The sequence below is a fragment of the Meleagris gallopavo genome, chromosome 7 (assembly GCF_905368555.1).
Source record: "Meleagris gallopavo chromosome 7, MGAL_WU_HG_1.1, whole genome shotgun sequence".
NCBI classification, from domain to species: domain Eukaryota; kingdom Metazoa; phylum Chordata; class Aves; order Galliformes; family Phasianidae; genus Meleagris; species Meleagris gallopavo.
The window spans coordinates 21,563,095-21,584,893 of NC_139410.1; the positions used below are offsets into that span (position 1 = coordinate 21,563,095).

Consider the following 21,799-nt stretch of genomic DNA (forward strand, 5'->3'; position numbering starts at 1 on the left):
GTTAAAACAAAGCTCTCCACTTAATTACTCAGGCTGATAATTCAGCACGTGGAGGCGGCTCTGGCTGAGAGCAGAGGGCTGGATCACAGCTGGGACTGGAGAGGCTTGGAGTGCACATTAATCCTGGCTCTCACAGCCCTGATTAACGGTGCTGGAAACCTGCCCACCCCGCTCAGCCATGGGGGAAGACTCCATCCACCGCACCCCACTGCTGCCCCAGCAGGGGGGTCCCTTCACCTCTTGTGCTGGTGGCTGCCAAGCCAAAGGACCTCAGTATCTTCAGAGGGACCACAGCAGTGCTGCATTGCCCAGGTGCACCCGCACCAGCAGACCCCTCCTGCAAACTCACCTTGCGCCAGGGCTGGTGGCTGGGCTGGAAGCTGCAGGCAGGCTGTGCCATCCCTGTGGGGCTCCAAGGGTTAAGCTGTCATGTATTCAGGGCCACACGCTGGCCAGGAATTACACTTTTATCGGCACACGGTGCTGCCGCTGCTTGAATTGGGACTGGGAACTCTATTTCCGAGCTCACCCAAATTATTCTCCAAGAGATAAAGCGCGGTGCAGAGCAGCGCCGGCACTTCATTAACATTCCCCAGCCCATTCAGCTTTAAACGAAGATTGCCTGCCTCGGAAAATGATAAAATTGAACATGTGAAGCAGGGCATTATGTTCCATCAGCCGATATTATTTTCCACGCAGGGGCCGAGCGGAGGCACAAACAGCTATTTATGCAGCGCCTGGCCAAGCCGCAGAGTCAGTAGGGGTGGGTGGCGGGTGCACCCTGCCCAGCCATGAGCATCAGAAGGTGTCCCTGCTGTGTCCCTTGTAATTGGGCTTAGGTGTCCTCGGGGCTGTTCCTGCTCTTCCATGCATTGGGCCTTGGCATGTGGGTGAGGAAGGGGATTAGCAGTGGAGGTCCCAGCTCCCCAGTTTGTCAAACTGGAGGCTTCCCAGCCTGCCGTCCAGCCCCAGGGGATGTGTTGGCTGAGGCAAAGCTACCCCAAGGGGACAAACACCCCTCTGTCCCCTGCTAGGGCTGAGCGGAGAGGCTCCTGGGGCCGCAATTGGATTTTGCTCGGCCACGCTGAGCCTATCGATCTGGCAGTAATTAAAGTCGCTCCAAACCCTGACTCATATTCAACCTTGGGAGGAAGGAGATCCTTGGAGAGGCATTCTCTGCTCCCCACCTGCCAGCTCAGCACCCACTGTGGCCGTGCTGGGGCTGCCCTGGCACAGCTCCGTGCCCATGGGGGGACCCCGCCCCACACCATCTGCTCCTGGGGCTCTGCTCTAAGTCCTGCTCACTTGGACCCTACATAATGAGCCCATGCTGGTGCCTCTTTGTGTCTCTAAGCCATCCTGCGACGTGAGGTACTACCCGCCCTGTCCACCCCCTCTCCCTTTTCAGTGCCTGGAGGCACTGAGGTGCTAGGGGCACAAAGAGGTAGCCGGAGAGATGTGAGAGCAGGTGAGACCCAGCCAGTGTGTATGTGTGTGCGCGTTTGCACGGGGCCCCTCTGCACGCCCAGCCCTGCCGTCAGCCCCACTGCTATTCCCGGCATCTGCAGCAGGTCGGAACAGGCATCAAGGAGGGGTGGCTGCCATTCAGCAAAGGCACCACCAACCCGTTCAGAGCCCCTGCTCTGGGACAGAGGGATTGGAAACTTTGTCAGAGAGGGTGCGCAGGGCGGGGGTCCTGTGGGGTACAAAATCCCAGCGGGCCCGGACAGCAGCAGGGCTTTGCGGCAGGGAGGTGGCTCCATCTGCAGGACATAGCCCTGCCGGGAGCACCGAAGCCGTGGGAGCCGCGGGCCCCGCGCCGGGAGCCGTCGGGGCTGCGGGAGGCGGGGCCGGGCCGGGCTCCACCCCGGCCCCCGGCCCACATAGGCCGGCAGAGAGGGCCCCTTGCCCCCCAGAGCCTGCGCTGTCCCGGGGCGGAGCACGATTGCAGCGGCGGAGGAGGGTAGGGGGTGTGCGGTGCGTCCCGTCTATCCGCCCATCGGGGCACGATGCTGCGGCGGCGCTGCGGTCGGCTGCTGGCCCAGCTGGAGCGGGCACGGCAGCTGCTGGAGCTGGACGGACACCTGGAGGAAGGTCAGTGTGTGGGGCATCTCTGTGTGGGGCTCGTGGGGGGGGTTCTGGGGGGCGGCCTCCAGCTCGGTTTACCACCTACTGCTGTTACCTGCAGACTTCATCCGCGTTGTGCGCGGCTTTGAGGCGACACGCCAGCGGTGCTGCTGGCTGGAGAAGGACAGGAAGCGTGCCCAGGAGCATCTGGCCCGTGCTGAGGCTGAGCGAGCGGCGCTGGAGGTGAAGCTGAAGCACGCCCGCAACCAGGTGGAGGTGGAGATGAAGAAGCGGCACCGCGCAGAGGCTGAGCTGGAGAAACAGGTCTGCTGGGCTGACAGCTGGCATGCACCAGGGGTGCTGGGAGTGCTTGCCTCATGCCACTCTGTTTGGGTCACAGGAGCGCAGGCTGCAGCTGGTGCTTGAGCTGCTGATGCAGGAGCCGTGGAGCAGTGAAGAGCAGTTCTCTGTTCTCAGTGCCCTGGCTGGATGGCGTCTGGGGACAGCCCTGGCAGCAGGCAGGAGGTGAGTGGGGCTGGGGAAACTGGGCAGGGTTGGGGGTGCCCCAGCCGTGCTGACACCAAGCTCTTTTTACAGGTCGTCTGCTGTGGATGAGTCACAGTGCCAGTCCCTCCTGTCCCACTCAGACATCAGTTATGACCGCACTGAGGATGATGTGGTGAGGAGTGACCTGGGGGAACTTCAGGAACTGCCCATGGTGATGGGCAGAGCTCAGGTGCTGGGGTGCTGTTGGCCTGGCAAACGCCAGCGTCTCTGCTGTCTTTCAGGATGTTGATCTGATGGTCGTGCGGGCTCTGAAGCGCAAGGCCCAGGAGAGACAGGTATGTAGGAGGGATGCTGGGGCATGATATCTCCCATCCCTGCGCAGAGGGCTGTGAGGAACCTGGCAGGGGGTTAATGTATTGCTGCTGGGCTGGGAGCGCAGTCTCTCAGCAAACCTTTGCAATCAATAGAAACTCCATTACCCTGTGCTGTGGCCCAGCTGGGCTCCTTAATAATTCATCCCCACGTGTGGGCATCCCATGTGCTGCTCTGCATTGCAGCCCTGCTCCTGCTGCCCAGGTCTGGGTTCCTCCGTGGCTGCTGTGGGGTCTGGATGCAGCCAGATTTTGGGGGGCTGAAACCATTGCATCTGGGTGCTTGGTGGGCAGATAGGGAGAGGTTCTGTCTGCTCTTCATCAATACTTTTGTTCTGTCCCCAGCGCCTGTCCTTGGCCCCTCAGGTTGGCCCTGTGGTTGTGGCAAAGCGGCACCGTTCTTCTGTGGCACCCTCCAGCATTGTGAGTGGAGATCCCCTGGGCTGGGCAGCTGACTGAGCACAACCTGTGGGGCTGCAGCCAGGCACCTCCTCACTGTCCCCGCTTCACAGGAGACCATCCCCCCTGTGCCCCATCCTGCTGAGGTTCTGGAGTCTGCCCGCAGCCCCCCTCCTCCTGTGCTGGTGCCACGCCGCTGCTCGCGCCAGGGACACCGCATCTCCACGCATGCAGGTCATGGTGGGGGGCAGGGGGCTTGGGCGCAAGCAGGATGCTTGTGCGGGGGAAGTGAGACTGGAACTGGGGTGCTTCCATTGCAGGGGAGATCAGCTGGGGGATGGTTGTGTGGCACTGAGGTCCTTTGGATGTGCCATGCCCCTCCGTCCCCACTGGGGGGCTGATGGATTCCCAGGAAGCGGGGAGCCTCCCACATCCCTTGGCTTTGGGGATCCCTGCACTGCTCCTTCTCTCTGCAGAGCTGACCACAGTGTGGGGCACCAGCAAGGATCGGGGTGGCCGTGCATCGGCACAGGAGAGCCAGGCTGAGGGCAGCTCTGCGGGGCAGCCAGCGCCGGGCCCCCCTCACTCCCCTCCACCCGATCTCCCGTCCCCCCAGCACCACTTCTCCTCCAAAATGGTGCGTGCCGAGCACCCTCTCTTTTCATTGGCCCCTATGGTGAGGGGAGCCAGCACGGCAGAGCAGTGCTGGGCCCTCACCCCATCTCCCCACCCCAGGTCATCCGCCCGGAGCCCTGCGGTGCCTGTAGCTCCCGCCTGCGCTTCGGGAGGGCTGCGCTCAGGTGCCGCCAGTGCCAGCTGCTGCTGCACCCCAAGTGCCGGGAGCGCTGCCCCGGGCCGTGCACCGCCCGGCCTCGCCCACAGCCCCGGCCCCGCGAGGTGAGCGGGTGGCCGCGTCCCCGGGCACCGCGGCTGGGCGCTGAGCGGGCCCAGCGCTGCCCTCCCTTCTCGTTGTCCCCCCTCTCCAGGGTGTGCTGGCCGACTTCGCCCCCCCGACCGCTCCGCTGATCCCCGCGCTGGTGGTGCAGTGCGTGACCGAGGTGGAGAAGCGAGGCCTGGCCGAGGTAGGGGACGTGGCGGCGTGGGGTGAGGCCGTGCTCCCCGCAGGCTGAGCCGCTCGGTCCCCGCAGGCTGGGCTGTACCGGGTGCCGGGCGCGGAGCCGCTGGTGCGGGAGTGGAAGCGGCGGCTGCTGCGCGGCGAGGAGACCCCGAGCGGCGTGGCCGACATCCACGTGGTGTGCAGCGTGCTCAAGGACTTCCTGCGGAGCCTCAAGGAGCCGCTGGTCACTTTCGGTCTGCACCCGGCCTTCCTGCGGGCTGCCGGTGAGCGGGGATGTGGGGATTCGGATGGGGCGGGGGCCGCTCCGCTCCGGTAACACCCAGTGCCTGCGCAGACATCCCCGACGAGGCCGCCTGCGACACGGCCCTGCGGCACGTGGTGGGCAAGCTGCCTGCCGCCAACAGGGACACGCTGGCCTTCCTCATGCTGCACCTGCTGAGGTGAGGGCTGCAGAACTCCAGCCCCCACCCCACACGCGGACGTGGGCGCCCTACAGCCAAGCCCTGTGCCCACCCTATCCCCTCACAGGGTGTCACGCAGCCCCGACTGCAAGATGGATGTCCTCAACCTCTCCCGTGTCTTTGGCCCCACGCTGGTGGGGCATGGCTCCGCCAACCCCACACCACTGGCCATCATGGAGGACACACCGCGGCAGTGCAAGGTGAGTGGAGCACAGGCTGCAGGTGCTGCCACCGGTGCTGCCGGCCCCTTCCTCCAGTCTCCATTCCTCCTTCTGTACAGGTGGTGGCTCGGCTCCTGGCACTGCCATCTGACTTCTGGAGGGGTTTTGTGGGGACAGAAGAAGAGAACCCGGTGCCAACACCAGATCCAAGCAGCAAACACGGTGAGCGTGCGGGACTCTCGTAGTCACAGCAGAGCCAGGATGTGACCCCTTACCCCTGACCCACCCTGTGTCCTGCAGAGCCGCTGTTCTGCCCCATCGCCGCCCCAGAGCCACACGTGGGGCAGCTGAGCCCTACCAGGACGTGCTGCCTGCCTGGTGCCCTGCGGAGCTGCGTGGGCACAGCCACCCAGGCACCGTGAGTGCTGCTGGAGGGGAGTGTGGGGGTGCCTGCCTTGCATCCTGACTCATCTCCCGTGTTCCCCCGCAGGCAGAGGGCAGACCCTGGGAAGGTGGGGCGGTTCTTCCCCTCTCCAGTGTAGCTGTGGCTCCCTAGGGATGGAGCTGGTGCCAGAATAGCAAGGAGGAAGAGAAAGAGGAGGGCAGCGTGGGCCTGTGGTGCTCAGCTTCCCTGTAGCTTTGGGTGGTACAGGGATGATGCCCCACACTGGGCTTGGTGGTTGGTTTGTATTAAATGTTTGCAGCAAAATTGGCCTGGGTGTGAGTGGCATCTGCAGCACGAGAGCTCCAGGTTGTGTGGACAGGATTGGGCTGGGCTGAGGGCTCAGTGGGCAAGAGCTGTGCTGAAAGCACTGTGCACAGCAGTCCCCAGCATCCTGTTTCTACAGGGACAAGGCAGCTGCCATCACTCCTGGGCTGGGTGGGCAGGGAGGGAAAGACAGGGCCCCCTGCAGCCCCTCTACTGAGGGGCCCCTTGTCAGCCCAGATGCTGATGGTCTCCAGTAATCAGAGCTGCTGCTAAGGGCAGAACAGCCTCAAGACTTCCCACCTTCCTTTTAACTCAGGGCCCCTTTTAACTCCTTCCTCCCCTTCAGCAGAGCTGCAACATGCAGCAGAAGTATGCAAGGCTCTGCTTGCAGCAGAGTGGGTAGATGGGCAATGGCCCAGGTAGGGCTTGTTTTTTCCCCCCTCCCCCGACACCTATAATGTAGCACAAGGAACAGGCAGTAAAGGGGTTACTTAAGGAAAAGGGGCCTTGCACAACAGGGGGAAAAACTGCCAGAGCCATGTCCAGCAGCTGAGAAACCTTTGTCCATACTAAAACCCAGGGCAGATATGGGACACAGGAAAAAAAAAAAAAAAAAAATCAGAAGGGAGCAAGTACTTTGGCTCAGCTCCCCTCAATGCAGGGGTGTTCACCAGAGGGCAAGAAAATTAGCACATCCAAGGCAGAGGCAAAACTGAAAGAGTTTAATGTGCTTAAAGTCAGGGAACAGCTAATCCCCACCCAGGACCACAGCAGAGCTGGCAAAGGAATGCACAAGGCTGGGAGCAAGGATTTGCTACAAATCCATCCAGCTGGGGTGGTATGGGATGGATGGAGAATCCCTAATGCACTGCCTGGTGGGAAGTGAGGCGTGATGTGCCCTCGGCAGCACGCAGGACTTTAGCGCAGAGCTGCATGACATGGAGGGAAGGCAGGGAGATAAGTGGATAAAGGGCAGCACTGGTTTCTACTATGTGCCAGGATCCGCAGTGAGCTGCCTTCAATAAAAACAGGTTTTACAAGCTGCAGCAAGGTGGTAGATCTCTCTGCCCCCTGCACACAAGTGAGATGATTGCTCCTGTGGCCATCGCTGGTGTAAGGGCAGGCATGCAGTGAGGCCCCCAGGAAGGCAGGGAGCCATTGCCCTACTGCTACCTGTGCAGGTTACAGCCTGATGAGAGCACAGGCTGCCAGCTCTGCCTCACACCAAGCCTTTGTATGAAGGTGCTTCTGTGGGAGTAGGTACTCTCACAGCTACCTCCAGGGCCAGTAGTGATGTGACAGCTTGCTATCCCATCCAGTGCTGTTAGACCAGCCCAATGCTGCTGGCATTGCCCCATGGTAGGCAGAAGTCCAGCTCAGGCTATTGCAATTACACTGCTGAATCCTCCCACCAGGCTTATGCTGGGTGGGATGTTCGGGCAGAATAGGCACATTCAAAGGCTCCCCTGGGATGGGCCAACACCTTATGAGGAGTTGGAAAGAGCAGCTGTTGAAGAGCTGGGGCAGGAGTACCAAGTTTTCCAGGGCAAGGCCGTGCCGGTAGTGCCCTTCGGTATGGCAGTACCCAGAGTACGGGACCTAAGATGCCGCAGGGAGCAGGTGTTCTGCTCAGCCAGCAGCTGGCCTGGAGCCAAGGGCCCTGTGTAGGTCCAAAGCCTCACCCAGACCCCTGGGCTGCAAGAGAAGCAGCATGTGAGGCTGACTGCTCACCAGCTTTAATGTCTATCTGGAGCTGGCTTCAGGCACTTGCAAGGTTCCCACACCTGGCTCTCTGGAGTGCTGGGAGCCCCCAGGAGGTGAAGCCCTTTCTGGGGGCTGGCAGTGGCCACCCCACCCCAGCAAGCAGCTGACTCACAGGATGATCTGGTTCTTGTAGCTGCGGCTCAGCTCCTTGTGAGGAAGGACGATGGAATTGAGAATAACAACCTCAGCAGGGATGGTAACGCTGCAGCCTACAGGGAGAGCGTGAGGAGTTTAAGAAGAGGGAGAGGACCCTGACTCACACTGTAGGACCTGGTGTAGGGCTGGGATGTACTTACCCAGGATTGTGATGGAAGGCGTGAGGCGGCCGTCACGGAAGAGTGTCTCGCTGTCAATTTTGGCATAGGGATCGTTGGGGTTGGGGTCGCTGGGTGTCCCTTCAACCCGGGCCCAGCGCCCAATGGTGCTGTCCCAGCCCACGATGGTATTGAGGACACAGGTGTGGTCCTGGAGTACAGTGGTGAATGAGGGGTGCAGCAGGGGGCTGAAGAGGAGACCACCCCTGCCCAACGGCAAACCCTACTTACGTGCAGTGAGGCCCCATGCAGGATGATGGACTCACGTATGCGCACGCCAGCTCCCACCGTCACTCCTTCCCCAATGGAGACGTTGGGGCCTAGCTGTGAAGACAGAGGATTGTGGTAAGGTCATGGACAGTGGTGTCCTCAACCCCGTGGTCTCCCTGCACTCACCACTGCTGTGCTGTCAACAGAAGCTGTAGGGTGGATGTACACGTTCCCTGCAACACAAGGCAGCTATGTCAAGGGAAGCAGCCCAGATGAGCACCTGGCTCTGAGAGCATGGGAAGAGCTGTCTGTGGATCCTGGCTACATGAGGCAGCTCCCAGGCTCTGGGGAGATGTCTGTGAAGTACCTCGGATGATAGGGCCTCCAGGTTTGTTTTGGGCCAGCCTCTCTGGGTGGCTTTGGCTGTACTGGTTCAGATAGAGACGACTGGCATAGATAGCAGAGCTGGAGAGAAAAAGTAAAAGATTTTGTTATTGTCTCTGGTGCCTTCAGGACAGAGGAGAGTCTGAATTCAGTACCTGCCATCCCACCCATCCACCAGGCTCTGTCTGGGCATCTGCCTCTCCCACATCTGGCACAACTTACTCAGAGCTCCTGCTGCACTACCCAAAGCTCTTACCCAGCTGATTTGATCTGGCTCCAGAAGCCATCAGTTTTGTAGACGTAGAGTTTACCGCTCCCAGCCAGGGCCGTGAACACATCCTGCTCCAGCCGGATCACTTCGGCACGCTGCCAGCCATTGGAGCTCTCCTCTCTGCAAGCAAGAGGTCTCTTAGATCCCTGCCCCAGCAGGGGACTCAGGCAGACCCCCTCCAAATCTGGGGGACTCCTTCCTAGATGTGCACTTCTCCCCAGAGACAGGGTCATCCCTGCCAAGCCTACAGTTACTCTGCTAGCTGGAATAAGTTCTGTGCCAGAAGTGGATGGTGCAAGACCTCCACCCAACCCAGGTTGGTGTAGGTGTGGCAGATACTGTCACCTAGCCCAGAGCCCTGCACAGCAGGATTGATGCTGGGTGGTGGCAGAGGTGACAGGCTACTGGTGCAGAGAGCTGAAAGGGGAAGCAGAGTGCTCCCAGTTGAAAAGCTTGCTCAGCCCCTTGTCCAGAGCTGTATGAGAATGGGATGGGAGGAAAGGAAGGGAAAAGGCATCAGGAAGAGATGCACAGGACAGCCTTGCAGGGCTGTAGCAGGGAGAAAAGCACGCATTACCACTAGGCACAATCCAGCACAAAGCAGCCATCACAGACACAGAAGGACTGACTTACCCAAGGTAAGGACAGCTGGTGCAGGACCAGGAAACAAGTGAGTGATGGCAAAGGAGGAAAGAAGATAGAGAAAGAATGGAGGATGAGTGTGCTGCTGCAGGCCTGGGAAGCAGTGGGGTAGGAGAGACACAGGGCAGAAAGGGGCTCTCACAGCGCTAGCTCCTGCTGGTTCCTTTGGAAGACTTCGCCAATGTGCTGGAAGATAGCTGGTGTGAACAGATAGATGCCACAGTTGATAATCTCACTGACAAACGTGCTGGGCTTCTCAACGTAGTGCTGGACCTGAGTGAAGGAGAGATGTGAGGGCCAGGGCAGAACCTCAGCACCAAATTTACTGTTCACTCTTTGCTTTCATCTACCTCTTGCGTGTCCGTGTTGGCCACGATGCAGCCATAATTCAGAGCCTGCGTCCTGTTGGCCTGCAGAGTGGGGAGTGTCAGTGCCAGGGGAGCAGCAAGTGGGTGAGAGCAGAGCTCACAGCCTGGGCCTCATCCAACAGCTTCCAGCCAAGCCCATGCCACAGCTGCATCGCTCCCTGTCCCTGCCACGCACCGTGGTGCCCAGGATGACGAAGCTGTCCTTGTCACCGTGCTGCAGTCGAAAGTCCAGCATCTCCTGCAAGGGGAACTCGGAACACACGTCCGCGTTGAGGACGAAGAATGCATCAGCACCACCTGCCAGGATCTGATCACGGAAGTGGTAGATGCCCCCAGCCGTGCCCAGAGCCGCATACTCTTGGAGGTACCTGCGAGGGAGAGAGGGCTCAGGGATAGGCGTGCTTAGCTTAGGGGCGGGTGAGAAGGACAAGCAGAGCCAAGGGGGGCACCCGGCAGAGCACCCACCTGATGGGAATCCTGAATTCCTGCTGGGCCGCCGCCAGGAAGCGGCTGAGGGCCTCGTGGGGCTGGTAGAAGCCCATCAGCAAGATCTCCTTCAGGCCGGGCACCTGCGGGGGCACAGTGGGAGGGCAGCTCCTGCGCGGCGCCCGGCCCGGCCCGGCTCAGCGCGGCCCCCGCGTACCTTGGCGCACGCCTCGATGTGGTGCTGCACCATCGGCACGCCGGCCACGGGGAACAGCGGCTTGGGCACCTCGAAGGAGAGCGGCCGGAAGCGGGTGCCTGCGGTGCACAGCGGGTCGGCGGGGCCCGGGCGTGGGCCGACAGCCCCGCGGAGCCCGGCCACTTACCCTTCTGCGGGCCCCCGATGAGGATCACGGCCTTCAGCGGCATGACGGCACGGCTGCCCCGGCTCGGCGCGGCACTTCCGGGACACATCAGCGCGCTCCGACGGCGCCGCCGCGTCACCGACGGCGCCGCCCCGCTCCCCGGCGCCGCGCCCGCCGCCCGCGAGGGGGCGCCGTAGCGCTGCTAGAGCGGCCGCGCGCGCGAGTTTAGGGCGTGGCTGTACGCATGCGTGTGCGGGGCGTGTGGGTGTGCGCTTGTGCGTGGGGCCGTTGCGATGCGGGTTGTGAGCGAGGCCTGGTGGTGCGGGCGTGAGGGAACGCGTTGTGTGTGTGCGCAGCCAGCCCTGAGCCGCTGCTGCTCCCAGCCCTCAGCTGGCCCCTGAGCTGAGGCCCCCTCAGGCTGTCCCCACCCCGTAGCCACGCTACCCCTCCCACAGAGGCACGCAGACAGACTCGGGCTGCTCAGGGCCTTTATTGCTGCTCTGGCACGGCACTCGCTTCGGCTCGCAGGGACAGCAGCGACTCTGAGGCCTGGCAGAGAGGCGGGGGCACAGAGCAGGGGCAGAACTTCTCCCCGCTATCCATAAAGTCCAGTCGCTGCAGTGCAGTTGCCCAGTGCTGCCCCAGCCGGGGGCACCCAGGGGAGGTGATGGGGTCCGCACAGCATGGAGCACCCCGCAGGGCAGCGTGTGTGTGCGAGGGCACGCGTGTGCGTGGGGTGTGTGGTTCAGCAAGGCACATGTGGAGTTGCACGTGGGGCGGGAGGGGTTGCACGGGACGTCTTGGGTACGGGCGGCTGCAAGCATCTCTTCCTGCTCGGGGTGCCCCCAGAAGCAAGAGCAGTGTGGGCCTGAGTAGGTGCAGAGCATGTGTAGCCCAGGGAAGGCACCGGTGTGGGGCCTGGGCTGCAGCCCTCTAGAGCAGGAGCAGGCCTGTGCTGCCGGTTGGCCCCTCTGCGCAGCCCAGCGGAGCAGCCTCTGTCTTCGGCACTCCCGTGCAAAGCACACTGACCGTGGGCATCCCCAGTCTATGTTAGGGGATGGGGCCACCCCTTGTCCCCCTGTGTCGTGACAGTGGGAGCCACGGGCTGCGGGTAAGGCACGTGGCTGCGCTGGACACTGCAGGGGCGGCCACATTTTGGGGCCAGTCCCCCACTGACCACGTGGCCTAGGCTGGCCGGCATGCTGGCAGATCTTCCAGACCCCCATCTCCATCCTGTCCCCATCACATTCTTCCCCCAACCCTCTGCCACATTCTCCATCCATTCCAGCATCGCCATCTGACCCCAGCTGGGGCACCATTTTCCAGAAACTCTTCTTCAAGACTCCACTGAAAGACGCCACTCGTCTCTGTCCCTGTCCTGCCCTGCCGGCATCCCTGGCAGGTGGGGTCCGTGGGCTCATCCTGGCTCCTTGGCCGCCCTGTCCCGCGGCCCCTGGAATGTTCCTCTGGCTCCTCACCCCTCATGGCTACTGCGGCCCTGGTGGCTGGCTGCCCTGGTAGGAGCGGAGTAAGACCTTGTGCTTGGTGACAGCCTCGCCACGGCGCCGCTGGTGCTCCACCAGGAACTCCTTGAGGCGATTGGTGGTGAAAGTGAGAGTCTGGCGGCGCAGCTTCATCAGGTAGGCATCCTGGAGCCAGGTGTTGGCGAAGCAGTCCTTCACTGTGGGGCGGCTCCTGCGGCAGCTCAGTGTCAGAGACCACGGGGTGCCCACCACCTCCACACTGTCCCCAAGCCAAACACCAGTACCTCCCTCCAAGACCCCCTGGGTGTCCCCCTCAGTATTCCCAAGCAGGGATGGGGCTCAGGAGGCACTCACCAGGGATGGACGGTGAGGACCTTGCGAATGAAGAGGGCAGCGCTCTGTGAGACGTTGGGGTACAGCTTGAAGGCATCGAAGCGTCCTGCCAGGATGCGGTTCTCTGTCTCAATGGGGTCCAGTTCAAAGAATGGCGACCGCCCACTCAGCCTGGGAGAGAACAAGTGGCACGGGTTGGGCACAGTGGTGAGAGGGCACCGAGCACCCACCCAATCCCCATGTGGGACAAACATCCAGCTGAGAACAGTCTGTAGGGCTACAGCATCCCCCCCTAGCCTGGCGGCCCTTCATGGGGATTGCTACATCTCAGATGCTCACCCCCAAGTCCCCTTCTCTTACATGATGTAGGTGAGGACGCCAACACCCCAAACATCCGCAGCGGAGCCCACCGGGTCGCCTTTCACCACTTCTGGCGCTGCAGACAGAGTGAGCAGCTCTGTCATATGCACAGCAGCCAAACCCAGCACCCCTAGTACAGCACCCCCAACAGCCACAGCCAACACAGCACCACCAACACCCCACCCTTTTTCCCTCCCAGCACCCCTTGCTGACACCCCAACACAACCCAGCATCAGGTACCCCAATTGCCCCACAGACACCCAAATGCTCCCACTGAGCCCAACAGTCCCCTCTAGATACCCCCAGCATCCCAACCACTATTCAGCTTCCCCAGGCACCTCTCGGCTCCCCAGGCTCCGTGCACAGGCACAGCATGCCTCACTCACACATGTACTCCAGTGTGCCCACACGTCGCCCCAGCTGCCGCAACACCAGGGGGTTGTAGGTCTGGGCGCTGCCAAAATCAATGATCTTGAGAGCGTTTGTGCCCGAGACCACAACGTTGTCAGGCTTGATGTCAAGGTGCACAATGCGGCGGCCATGCAGGTACTCAAGGCCCTGCAGCAGCTGCAGGACATAGCTCACCACGTCATCCTCTGAGTAGCGAAACCTGGGGATAGGGGACATGAGCAGGGTTCCCACACTGGGCCCCCAAACCCTGCCACCCCCACCCCCTGGACCTGTCCACAATGCTGTAGAGGATCTCCTTGCCAGCACAGTTCTCACAGATGAGCACCAGATAGCGAGGGGTGATGTACGCCTCGTGTAGGGCCATGATCCGCTCGTGATGCAGTGCCTTCAGGATCTCATACTCCTGCAGCACGCTCTGCTTCCTCTCTGCCTCGTAGGGCACAATCTTGGCCATGAAGAGCTTTCCTGTGGCGTTCTCCTTGCATAGCCGAATTACCCCAAAGCGGCCCCTGAGGCACAGTGTCTTGTTCAGCCCCCTGTGCAGGATGCTCCAGGGGAACCCTGGCACAGCACACCCCCCCTCGCTTCCTCACCTCGCTTTCTCATCCAGGAAGGTGTATGGCTTCTGGGGGACACCCTGCCGCAGTGCCGTGCCGTCCGGGGCCCTGCTGTCACCTGAGGGTTCCTTGGAGGACAGGGTGGAGGCAGGTGCCTCCTGGGCAGGGGGCGAGGCGGGGGGCATAGAGACGAAGGACGTGACCATGTAGGGGGGCATCTTCCTGGTGGGTGCAGTGTTGGGGGTGGTGGATGCCGAGGGAGCAGGGGAGGGTCTGGATGGAGAGGGTGCCCTGGGTTGGTGGGACACCCGCGTGGGCAAGGTGGGAGCAGATGTGTCCATGGGAGCAGCAGTGGTGCCTGTGTGGGGCATGGCAGCAGTCTGAGGGGCAGTGAACACCAGCTCTGGGGGCTCGCAGACAGTGATGTTGGGTGGGAGCTTGGGGTCTGGCTGCGCCCCCTCAGGGACACATGGCTGCAGTGGCTGCTCAGGCTTCTGCAGAACTGCCTTGTGCTTGCGAGGTGGTGTGGTTGGGGGCAGCCCTGGGGCCGGGGGCTCCAACTGTGCCTGGGGTGTTTGGGTTGACCGGCTGGAAGCTGCCTTGTCAGGCACGGGGATGGCAGTGTTCTTGGCTGGAGCAGCATGGGAGTCTGCAGGGAGGAAGGAGAACCACGAGCAGAGTTGTGGTATGTGTATCCAGGAGCAGGGTGCAAGCAGCATCCCACTGTCTAAATCCCTGGAGGAAAAGCCCCCAAAGCACCATGCTGCTGCATCCCCATGCCACGGGGCTCACAGTGGGCACTACCCTACGGGAACAGCTGGCTTACCCATTGCCTCCAGATGCACTTTGCCTGATGGGGTGCTGTAAGGCCCCTGCCCAGCCTTATTGACGCAGGCCACCCGGAACTTGGCAGCGCTGCCAGGGGGCAGCTCTGTCACGTTGAAGTAGCAGTCAGTGATGCCAGTGCTGACCAACTTCCACTCGTGCTCCCCTGCCGGCATGGAGGCATGATGAGGTTCCGGCTGCACCCTGTCCCACTTTCCCAGGCCTCCAGCACCCATCCATGCAAGGGTGAGCGTTGTAGCCCAGCCAAAGGTGCCCCCAGGCAGAGTGGGGGCGGCCACATTTCACTGGCCACGTACCCTCCAGCCTGTGCTCCAGCGTGTAGGTGCAGGGGGCTTTGCTCTCTGCGGGCTTCCACAGCACCAGCACCGTGTTCTTGTACTTCTGGGCGATCTCCGGGGTGCCTGGCCGCCCAGGAAGCCCTGCCAGGGGACACATAGTAGGCAGGCTGCATGCCTGGCCAGCAGAAGGGTGTGTGGGCTTGGACATACAGGGAGATACCTGTGCAGCAGCAGCCTGAAAAGCCTTGGAAGCTCCTAGTTGGGATGTGCAGAGCAGTGATCCAGTGCTCTGCCCCAGAGAGTCCCCAGCCCCATGGCTGTTTCACCATATTAGCAGCAGTGCCTAAGCATGCATCCCTCCTGCCAGAGCCAGCCCCGAGCAGCCCGAGCAAACAATCCCCAGCACGTGGCATGTGTTCTGTCCCTGTGGGGCAGCACCTCTGTCCCCTGAGATCCCCCCACCCCCGTGTCCTTACGTGCCACAGCCAGCGTGCAGGAGCTGATGGCTGTGCCCAGGGTGTTGGCGGCTGCACACTCATATAGCCCCGCATCCTTCCTGGAGACCTTGGAGATGGTGAGCATCTGGCGGCCGTCCTTGCAGGAGATGATGTTCAGCACATTGTCTGCCTGCAGTGACCGCTTATCTGCAAAGGGGAGCAGAGGAAAGCAGTGCTACAGCTGCTCCCTGGGTACCCACTCACTCAGGCAGCTCTGGCAGCAGCAGCCCCCACCTTTCATCCAGACAATTCTGGGGGTCGGGCAGCCAGCAGGCAGGCAGCAAAGAGTCAGGGCATCGCCCTCCAGGAGCACCTGGTCCTTCAGCTTGATGTGAAAAATGGGTGGGAAATCTGGAGAGCAGAGGTCATGGTAAGGACGGGGTGTCCGGAGATGACCCATGTGCTTCATATGCCGGTCATGCCTACCTGACTCGCTGGGTGCATGCTGCCGCCCAGCTGCAGAGCCATCCTCCCGCAGCAGGCTGGAGGGGATGCTGGGCTGTGAGGCCACCTTCTCCTTCTTCGTCCGGGAGAGCCCCCAGCGCTCCCAGCGTGACCGCTTCTGCCCCTCACCTGCGGGTACAAGAGGGGAGAGGGTGGCTCAGACTGATTCCTGGGGACCTACCGGGACGCCTGCGTGGCCGTGCTGAGGCAGCTCGGCCCCAGGGTGCTCCCAGCTCACCTTTGGCAGAGGCGGTGGAGCGGGTGCTGCCCTCCGAGCGCAGGGACTCGGAGGATGGTGCGGGTGCCGGAGGTGGTCCCACCTGGTCCTGCGCCACAACGCCCACCCGTCGCAGGCTGTCCCCCTCCGAGATGGAGCGGCGCAGCAGGGAGGGCCGCCGCTGACCCAGCTCCCCCGGCCCCTCGTCCTCGGGCCGCTCGTCTGACAGGCTGCGCAGCCGCGAGGACACCCGCTCCATAGTGGCACTGATCTTCCGCCGCACTGCTACCACCGGCGACTCCCCGCCAGCCCCCGGCTCCGACTTGAGGCTCTCCGAGTCCCTGCGCTCCTTGGAGCTGCCCAAGCCCAGACTCCAGGAGAAGCGGCGCCCGCGGGTCGGAGTGTCACCGCCACCTTCCTCGCCTTTGCTCTTCCTCCTCTCGGGGGGTGGGGTGCGCTTGAGGAGCACAGACATCCTGCGGAGGAAGCTGCTGTCCTTCTCCACCTCGTGCAGGTCCTGCACCGACTTGGACTTCTCCAAGCCGGCGGGCTGGCTCCGGCGCAGCTCCAGGGGCACGCCGGCTGGTGTGGGCCGGTAAATGCCGTCGTCGCGGGCCGAGGGGCTGGCCAAGTGCCGGTCCTCCGAGCGGGAGCGGGTGAGGAGCTTCAGCCCACGGCTGAGGGATGACTCACGGCTCCGCTTGAATTTGGCCTCGAAGACCTCCTCAGAGTCAATGTCCTGGATGAGCAGGGAGCTGGAGGAGCCGGTGGGCTGCACCTCTTTCTTCTCTGGTGCTGGTGCCGGTGCAGGGGGCTCAGTGGGAGAGGCGGGCCGGGGGGCTTCCTTGGTGGCCAGCTCCCCCTCCCACGTGGCTCCCATTGCCTGCATCACCTCCGCGTAGGAGGACATCTTAGGGGTGCGAGCACCAGGGGCCGAAGGCTGCTGCAGGGTGGCTGCTCTGAGCCTGGCAGCCCCCACCCCAGGGGTCTCTGTTGCTCTGGTGGCTTCAGCCTTAGTGGGCACCTTTTCCTCCGTTGGCTTCTTCCCCACAGTGGTGGTGGCAGCTCTGGCCTGGGACTGGGCCCGCTCCTCGGTGCTGGATCTCCTCTCCTGGGCAGCCTTGGCCGCAGGGGGCTGCGGTACCATGGTCTCCGGCACCTGGGGCCGTGCCTCGGAGAGCGCCGAGAGTGACGGGGACTCCTTGAGCCGCTGGATCTCAGCGTGGGCCATTGGGATCTCCAGGGGCGCTCCGGAGCGGCGGTGCCGGACGACAGGCTCAGCATCGCCGTGGCTGAAGGAGCTGCTCTTCTGCAGGACGCGCTCCGGGGGCAGCAGGTGGGGCGTGGCTGCCTCGCTGGACGCTGCCCGCACCAACCGCGGCACTGAGGGTGCCAGTTGCTCCATGCGGGGCGGCCATTGCCCCTTCTTGTTGGGGCTGACCCCAAGCGTTTCCAGGAGCGGACCCCGCAGGCCGCTGACCTTGCCGTCGGCGGTGCCACCCCGCAGCAGGCGCTGCCGCATCAGCTCCAGGCGCTGGGCGTGCTCGTCCTCGGCCCCCCGCCGCCGCGGCAGCTCCATGGAGGCCGCCTTGGCCAGGACACGTCGAGGTTCCCGGCCCAGCTCAGCCCCCTCCTCAAGGCCTGGAGGCCGGCTCAGCAGGGCACTGTCGGCCGAGCTGCCCCGCTTCAGCTCGCCCCGGCGGGCGCTCTCTGGGGACTCCAGGCTGGAGCCCTTCCTCATGGCTTTGCGGGGATACTCGAGCCGCTTCTGGGCCTCAGGGGCCTCCTCATCGGAGGAGCTGGGTGCCTCCACCTCTGCACACTGCCGCCGCGGCCCTGGGGCCCTCGGCCTCTTCCCCAGGGCCAGCACAGCCTTTCCCTTGGCCTCGCTCTGCCACTCCATGGCAGAGCCGTCCCCTGGCATGGCCACCTCCTGCCGCAGGCCCTCAGCTGGCCCCGGCATCTCATCATCCGTGGGGATCTCATTGAGGGACATGCGGGAGCCAGAGAACTCCACCTGGTGCGGCATGGGGATGAAGGGCAGCTCGTCCAGGTCATCCGAATCTGACGAGGACGAGAGGGCTGGAGATTCCTTGAGGTGGCGAGGCACGGCGATGGAGAGGTGGTTGGAGGTGTCCTCCAGCAGCTCCGGGATCGGCCGCAGCACCATGTTGCACTTGTAGCTGATCTGTGAGCGCTGCAGCCCACAGACAGGGCTGGGTCAGGCCCAGGCAGGCACCACAGCACCATGCATGGCATGGTACATGTTGCCCTCCTCCCATCTCCCAGCTCCTAACCCCACCTGCCATTTCCGACGGGAGAGGAAGAGCTTCAAGTGGTCAGTGCTGATGACCTTCCCCTTGGCCAGCGTCTGCAGAGAGAGGGGACAGCAAAGTCATTTAGACCCTACAGCAAGCCCTGAGCAACACTGCTGCCCCTGGGTGCTGCTCCGTGCTGGGACTCACCTTGAACCAGGGGTGCTCCAGAGTCTGCTCCGCATTGGGTCTCCTGTGAAGCAGCAGAGCCAGGTGAGGCGTGCATCCTGTCAGCTCCTCACCCAGCTCCTCCATCCCAACGGGGCATGTGGCCATGTCCCAGGAGGGGATGGGCTCCGCAGCACTCACAGCCTGTCATTGACCAGCACTTTGATGACGAAGCCCTTGGCCTCCCGAGTGAGCCCCTGGAACATCCTTTCCTCAAAAGCCACATTGTAGTTGCGGATGTTCATCAGCGTCGTTTTGTCGTTCTCACCCACGAAGGGGGAGATCCCAGTGAGGCTGTGAGGAGGGGACACTGTCACTGGGATGCAGGAGATAGTTTGACATGTCCTGGGGACTGAGGGCTGCCCCATTGCCATGGGCAGGAGCAGCCAGAGAGGAGGTAAGTAGCACGGAAAGGGAACAGAATGTGGGTCTCTTCTTTGGGGATGCAGTGAGGCACTTACCACAGGTAGGCGATGACCCCCACAGGCCTGTGGAGAGGAGAAAGGGTCACCACACAGTGCCAGTCCCTCAGCACAGTGGGGATGCCAGGTCTACCTGGCTGCCCTTACCAGACATCGGTGACAATGGAGACAGGGCTCTGGTTGACAATCTCGGGCCCCACGAACTCGGGCGTGCCATACTTGCAGTACTGTGGCTCATCAGGTGTCAGCTCCTGCGCGTTGCCAAAGTCGCAGATCCGGACCTGCTCACTGCTTGAATCTGCCATCAGGAGGTTTTCTGGCTACAGGAGAGTGCAGGGCAGGCTGGAGCTTGGCAGGAGACTCCCACTTGGGAGAGGCACAGCGGGGCACAGGGGCTGCCCCCTCTGCAGGGACCCAGGGTGCACTCACTTTGATGTCCAGGTGCAGGACTTGGTGCTGGTGAAGGTAGCAGATCCCCTCCAAGATCTGCCGCATGTAGGAGCGGACCTGCGAGGGAGCAGAGGTGGGATGGCACCAGGCAGCAGGAGGCCCGATGTGGCTGGCAGATGCCACCTCCTTTTGGCACGATGCAATGAGCATCATGCATCTGTAGGAGGAGGCGGACACTGGTATCCCCGCCATCAATTGTCTCCCTGCCTACTTCACCCACCTCAGACTCACAAACTGAAGGCTTCCTTGCCATCCTGTCCAGCAGCTCATCCTCAGCACAGCTGGGAATGGTCAAGGAGCACAGAGAACGTTGTGCCCGTGCCCTCCTCCCACCTTGCTCCCATGCACTCACTCTGCCCCTCAGCCCTCCCCTGGCCCCCACACCATGCTCCTGGAGGATACAGCTCCATCACCATGATGACCGCGTTTTTCTTCTCAAAGGCATCGTGAAAGAAGACGATGCGCTCATGATCGAGCTGTGAGAGAATGTGCAGCTCCCGGCGTGCTGACTGCTTGGCCTTGGTCCTGCCAGGGACGAACTTGGCGGCAAAGTCCAGGCGGCTGCTCTTCTCTGTCACTCTCCGCAGGTAGGAGAAAGCCCCCCTGCAACATGCCAGTGGGATGAGGAGGTGGGGAGGGAAGACCTCCCCATCGCTGAGAAGCTGGGGTAGGCACTTGTACCCGCAGGGAGATGCCCCAGGACCATTGCTGGAGGATGATGACTGTCCTCAGAGGATCTCCTGGCCCCGTACCTCCCGATCTCCTCATGCACATCATAGTAGTCAGTCAGGCGTCGTGCCTTGTGCAGCGCATCTTCCTCCATGGTGGCATCAGCTGCAGGCTGGGCTGGAGGAAGGAGAGGTGCTGTCAAGGTTGAGCGAGGGGCCGGGGGCATACCCATAACACAGGGCCAAGGGGACCTGGCTGTCTGTACCTGTGCGCACCACCAGCTCAGCCTTGCAGGAGACCTCTCCTGCCAGGTTCCTGGCCGTGCAGGTGTATACCCCACTGTCGGGCTCGGCAGCACCCAGCACCACCAGGGAGCACTCATTGTCCTCGTAAACGAAGCTCAGGTGGCTGCTCTCCTCCAGCAGCTCCCCATCCTGGGGGTATAGCAGGTGTCATAGGTCCATCCCCCCCACCAGCTCCCACTGCCAGCACCTGCAGCACACTGTCATCTGGGGAGAGCACAAACCCAAAGCCCCAGCACAAGGAGCCCAAACCAGAGCGAGAGGGGAGCAGCAACTGTGTGTCTGGTGGGCTGTGGATCAGGACAAAGTGCTGGGGTCCCATCCCACCTTGTACCACATGATGTCCGGCAGCGGCTTGCCCTCCACCACCACGGCAAAGCGGGGTGTCTCCCCTTCCTGGGCATCGATGTCCTCCATGATGGACTCAAAGCGCGGTGCCTCTGCCAAGAGATGGGGCATGGGACACCATAGGGCAATGCCACACCAACACACTGAGAACAGGGCACCATGGGGCAGTGCCACTCAATGGACGTGGACATGGGGCAGAGTGGGGCTACATCTCCCCCTTTTAGATGGATGTGAGGTACTGTGGGGCAGCGCCAGCCATGACACCGATGTGGGGTATTGTGGAGCTTTCCTCATGGCTCTTGGCTATGGAGCAATGTGTGTCATACACAGGTAAGGGGCACAATGCAGCAGTGCTATTCATAGCACATGGCCAAGGGGCACCATGGGACGTGGCACAGTGCCACCCATGGGGGTTGCGTCACCCGTGGCACAGTGCCACCCCATGCACATGATCATGGGGCATGTGGGACACCTCTACTCAATAAATAAAATTACTCAGATAAGACACCAGACATGCATGCATGGCTCACAGGCTTTCAGCCCCATGGGGCACTCCCACCCAGTAGGACAGTATCCCCACAGCATATGAGTACGGATCATAGATGAGCAACGCCATGCAATGAGGCAGTGCCCCCTATGGCACACAGCCATGGCGCACCACGAAGGCAGTGCTACCCTATGGGAGGATGCCAACCCCACAGCAGAGGGGCACAGCCCCCCGGCACGGGGGCACCTACCTGCGAGGTGGAGGCGGAGGGTGCAGCGGGCAGTGCCATGGCGGTTGCTCACCTCGCAGGCCAGCAGCCCTGCAGCCCCCCGACCCACGTGCAGCAGCCGCAGGCAGTGCTGGTCATCATCCGGCATCGTCATCTCGCACGTGCCCTCCTGCTCCCCCAGCACCTGCCCGCCCCTGTGGGCACACGCCATCAGCTCTGCATGTCACCCTTGGGTGCGTGCCCCGAGGAACACCTAGGGTGCGTCCTACCTCTTCCAGGTGACAGTGGCTTCCACGTGGTTGATGGTGATGGTGATGGAGGCTGGTTGGCCCTCCACCACGTATACTACATCAGGCTTGTCCAGGATGACTGGAGCCTCGTCCAGGTAGGGACCTGCCACACATTTTGTCACCACTACTCCAGATCCCACACCCAGCCCTGGGCTTGCAGCCGCCCATCCTGCCCCTCCACCCAAGCACCCTGCTGTG

General features: G+C 62.3%; 3 protein-coding genes across 13 annotated transcripts in view; 1 reads left to right on the plus strand and 2 right to left on the minus strand.

Moving 5' to 3' along the window:
- The first annotated feature begins 1,664 nt into the window (after positions 1-1,664).
- Positions 1,665-5,826, plus strand: LOC104911763 (rac GTPase-activating protein 1-like). 2 transcript variants are annotated; one of them, XM_085227797.1, is made up of 16 exons: positions 1,665-2,094; positions 2,189-2,391; positions 2,468-2,592; positions 2,665-2,746; positions 2,856-2,909; positions 3,291-3,368; positions 3,458-3,578; positions 3,761-3,981; positions 4,080-4,241; positions 4,331-4,426; positions 4,493-4,685; positions 4,757-4,862; positions 4,951-5,083; positions 5,164-5,266; positions 5,345-5,462; positions 5,535-5,826. In XM_085227797.1, the coding sequence occupies exons 1-16, from the start codon at positions 2,010-2,012 to the stop codon at positions 5,584-5,586; spliced, it is 1,932 nt and encodes a 643-aa protein (XP_085083923.1). In that variant the 5' UTR covers positions 1,665-2,009; the 3' UTR covers positions 5,587-5,826. The 2 variants fall into 2 exon arrangements, with proteins under 2 accessions (XP_085083923.1, XP_085083922.1); XM_085227796.1 differs by having other exon boundaries at positions 1,666-2,094; positions 3,821-3,981; positions 5,535-5,825.
- A 627-nt stretch (positions 5,827-6,453) lies between these two features.
- On the minus strand, positions 6,454-10,558 carry GMPPA (GDP-mannose pyrophosphorylase A). The gene is made up of 12 exons (XM_085228263.1): positions 10,516-10,558; positions 10,350-10,447; positions 10,172-10,275; positions 9,882-10,074; positions 9,689-9,748; positions 9,481-9,611; positions 8,682-8,816; positions 8,409-8,506; positions 8,228-8,274; positions 8,063-8,155; positions 7,814-7,982; positions 6,454-7,726 (listed from the first exon to the last, which is right to left on the minus strand). The coding sequence occupies exons 1-12, from the start codon at positions 10,556-10,558 to the stop codon at positions 7,626-7,628; spliced, it is 1,272 nt and encodes a 423-aa protein (XP_085084389.1). The 3' UTR covers positions 6,454-7,625.
- Positions 10,559-10,965: 407 nt separating this feature from the next.
- SPEG (striated muscle enriched protein kinase) overlaps positions 10,966-21,799 on the minus strand; it is a 31,047-nt gene continuing 20,213 nt past the window's right edge. For 4 of the 10 annotated variants that reach the window (XM_085228253.1, XM_085228246.1, XM_085228245.1 and 1 more), the window contains 25 exons: positions 21,581-21,704; positions 21,333-21,505; positions 20,575-20,687; positions 20,211-20,379; positions 20,029-20,122; positions 19,679-19,879; positions 19,497-19,557; positions 19,256-19,333; positions 18,974-19,146; positions 18,866-18,892; positions 18,546-18,698; positions 18,387-18,429; positions 18,224-18,292; positions 15,943-18,118; positions 15,687-15,833; positions 15,495-15,611; positions 15,240-15,407; positions 14,782-14,904; positions 14,466-14,630; positions 13,676-14,288; positions 13,352-13,591; positions 13,058-13,281; positions 12,672-12,747; positions 12,333-12,482; positions 10,966-12,189 (listed from right to left, as the gene is read on the minus strand). In XM_085228253.1, the coding sequence (XP_085084379.1) occupies positions 11,982-12,189; positions 12,333-12,482; positions 12,672-12,747; positions 13,058-13,281; positions 13,352-13,591; positions 13,676-14,288; positions 14,466-14,630; positions 14,782-14,904; positions 15,240-15,407; positions 15,495-15,611; positions 15,687-15,833; positions 15,943-18,118; positions 18,224-18,292; positions 18,387-18,429; positions 18,546-18,698; positions 18,866-18,892; positions 18,974-19,146; positions 19,256-19,333; positions 19,497-19,557; positions 19,679-19,879; positions 20,029-20,122; positions 20,211-20,379; positions 20,575-20,687; positions 21,333-21,505; positions 21,581-21,704 (5,885 nt within the window). In that variant the 3' untranslated portion in view covers positions 10,966-11,981. Of the gene's footprint in view, positions 12,190-12,332; positions 12,483-12,650; positions 12,748-13,057; positions 13,282-13,351; positions 13,592-13,675; positions 14,289-14,465; positions 14,631-14,781; positions 14,905-15,239; positions 15,408-15,494; positions 15,612-15,686; positions 15,834-15,942; positions 18,119-18,223; positions 18,293-18,386; positions 18,430-18,545; positions 18,699-18,865; positions 18,893-18,973; positions 19,147-19,255; positions 19,334-19,496; positions 19,558-19,678; positions 19,880-20,028; positions 20,123-20,210; positions 20,380-20,574; positions 20,688-21,332; positions 21,506-21,580; positions 21,705-21,799 lie in introns of those variants that run through there. The other 6 variants (XM_085228247.1, XM_085228251.1, XM_085228248.1 and 3 more) reach the window with 6 other exon arrangements.

Coding starts and splice junctions, on each gene's coding strand:
- LOC104911763 (XM_085227797.1), top strand. CDS start 2,010: ATGCTGCGGCGGCGCTGCGGTCGGCTGCTGGCCCAGCTGGAGCGGGCA. Junction 4,863..4,950: donor CTCATGCTGCACCTGCTGAG/GTGAGGGCTGCA, acceptor ATCCCCTCACAG/GGTGTCACGCAGCCCCGACT. Junction 5,463..5,534: donor GGCACAGCCACCCAGGCACC/GTGAGTGCTGCT, acceptor GTTCCCCCGCAG/GCAGAGGGCAGACCCTGGGA.
- GMPPA (XM_085228263.1), bottom strand. CDS start 10,558: ATGCCGCTGAAGGCCGTGATCCTCATCGGGGGCCCGCAGAAGG. Junction 9,612..9,688: donor CCAACACGGACACGCAAGAG/GTAGATGAAAGC, acceptor TCCTTCACTCAG/GTCCAGCACTACGTTGAGAA. Junction 8,817..9,480: donor AACCAGCAGGAGCTAGCGCT/GTGAGAGCCCCT, acceptor TCTTGCTTGCAG/AGAGGAGAGCTCCAATGGCT.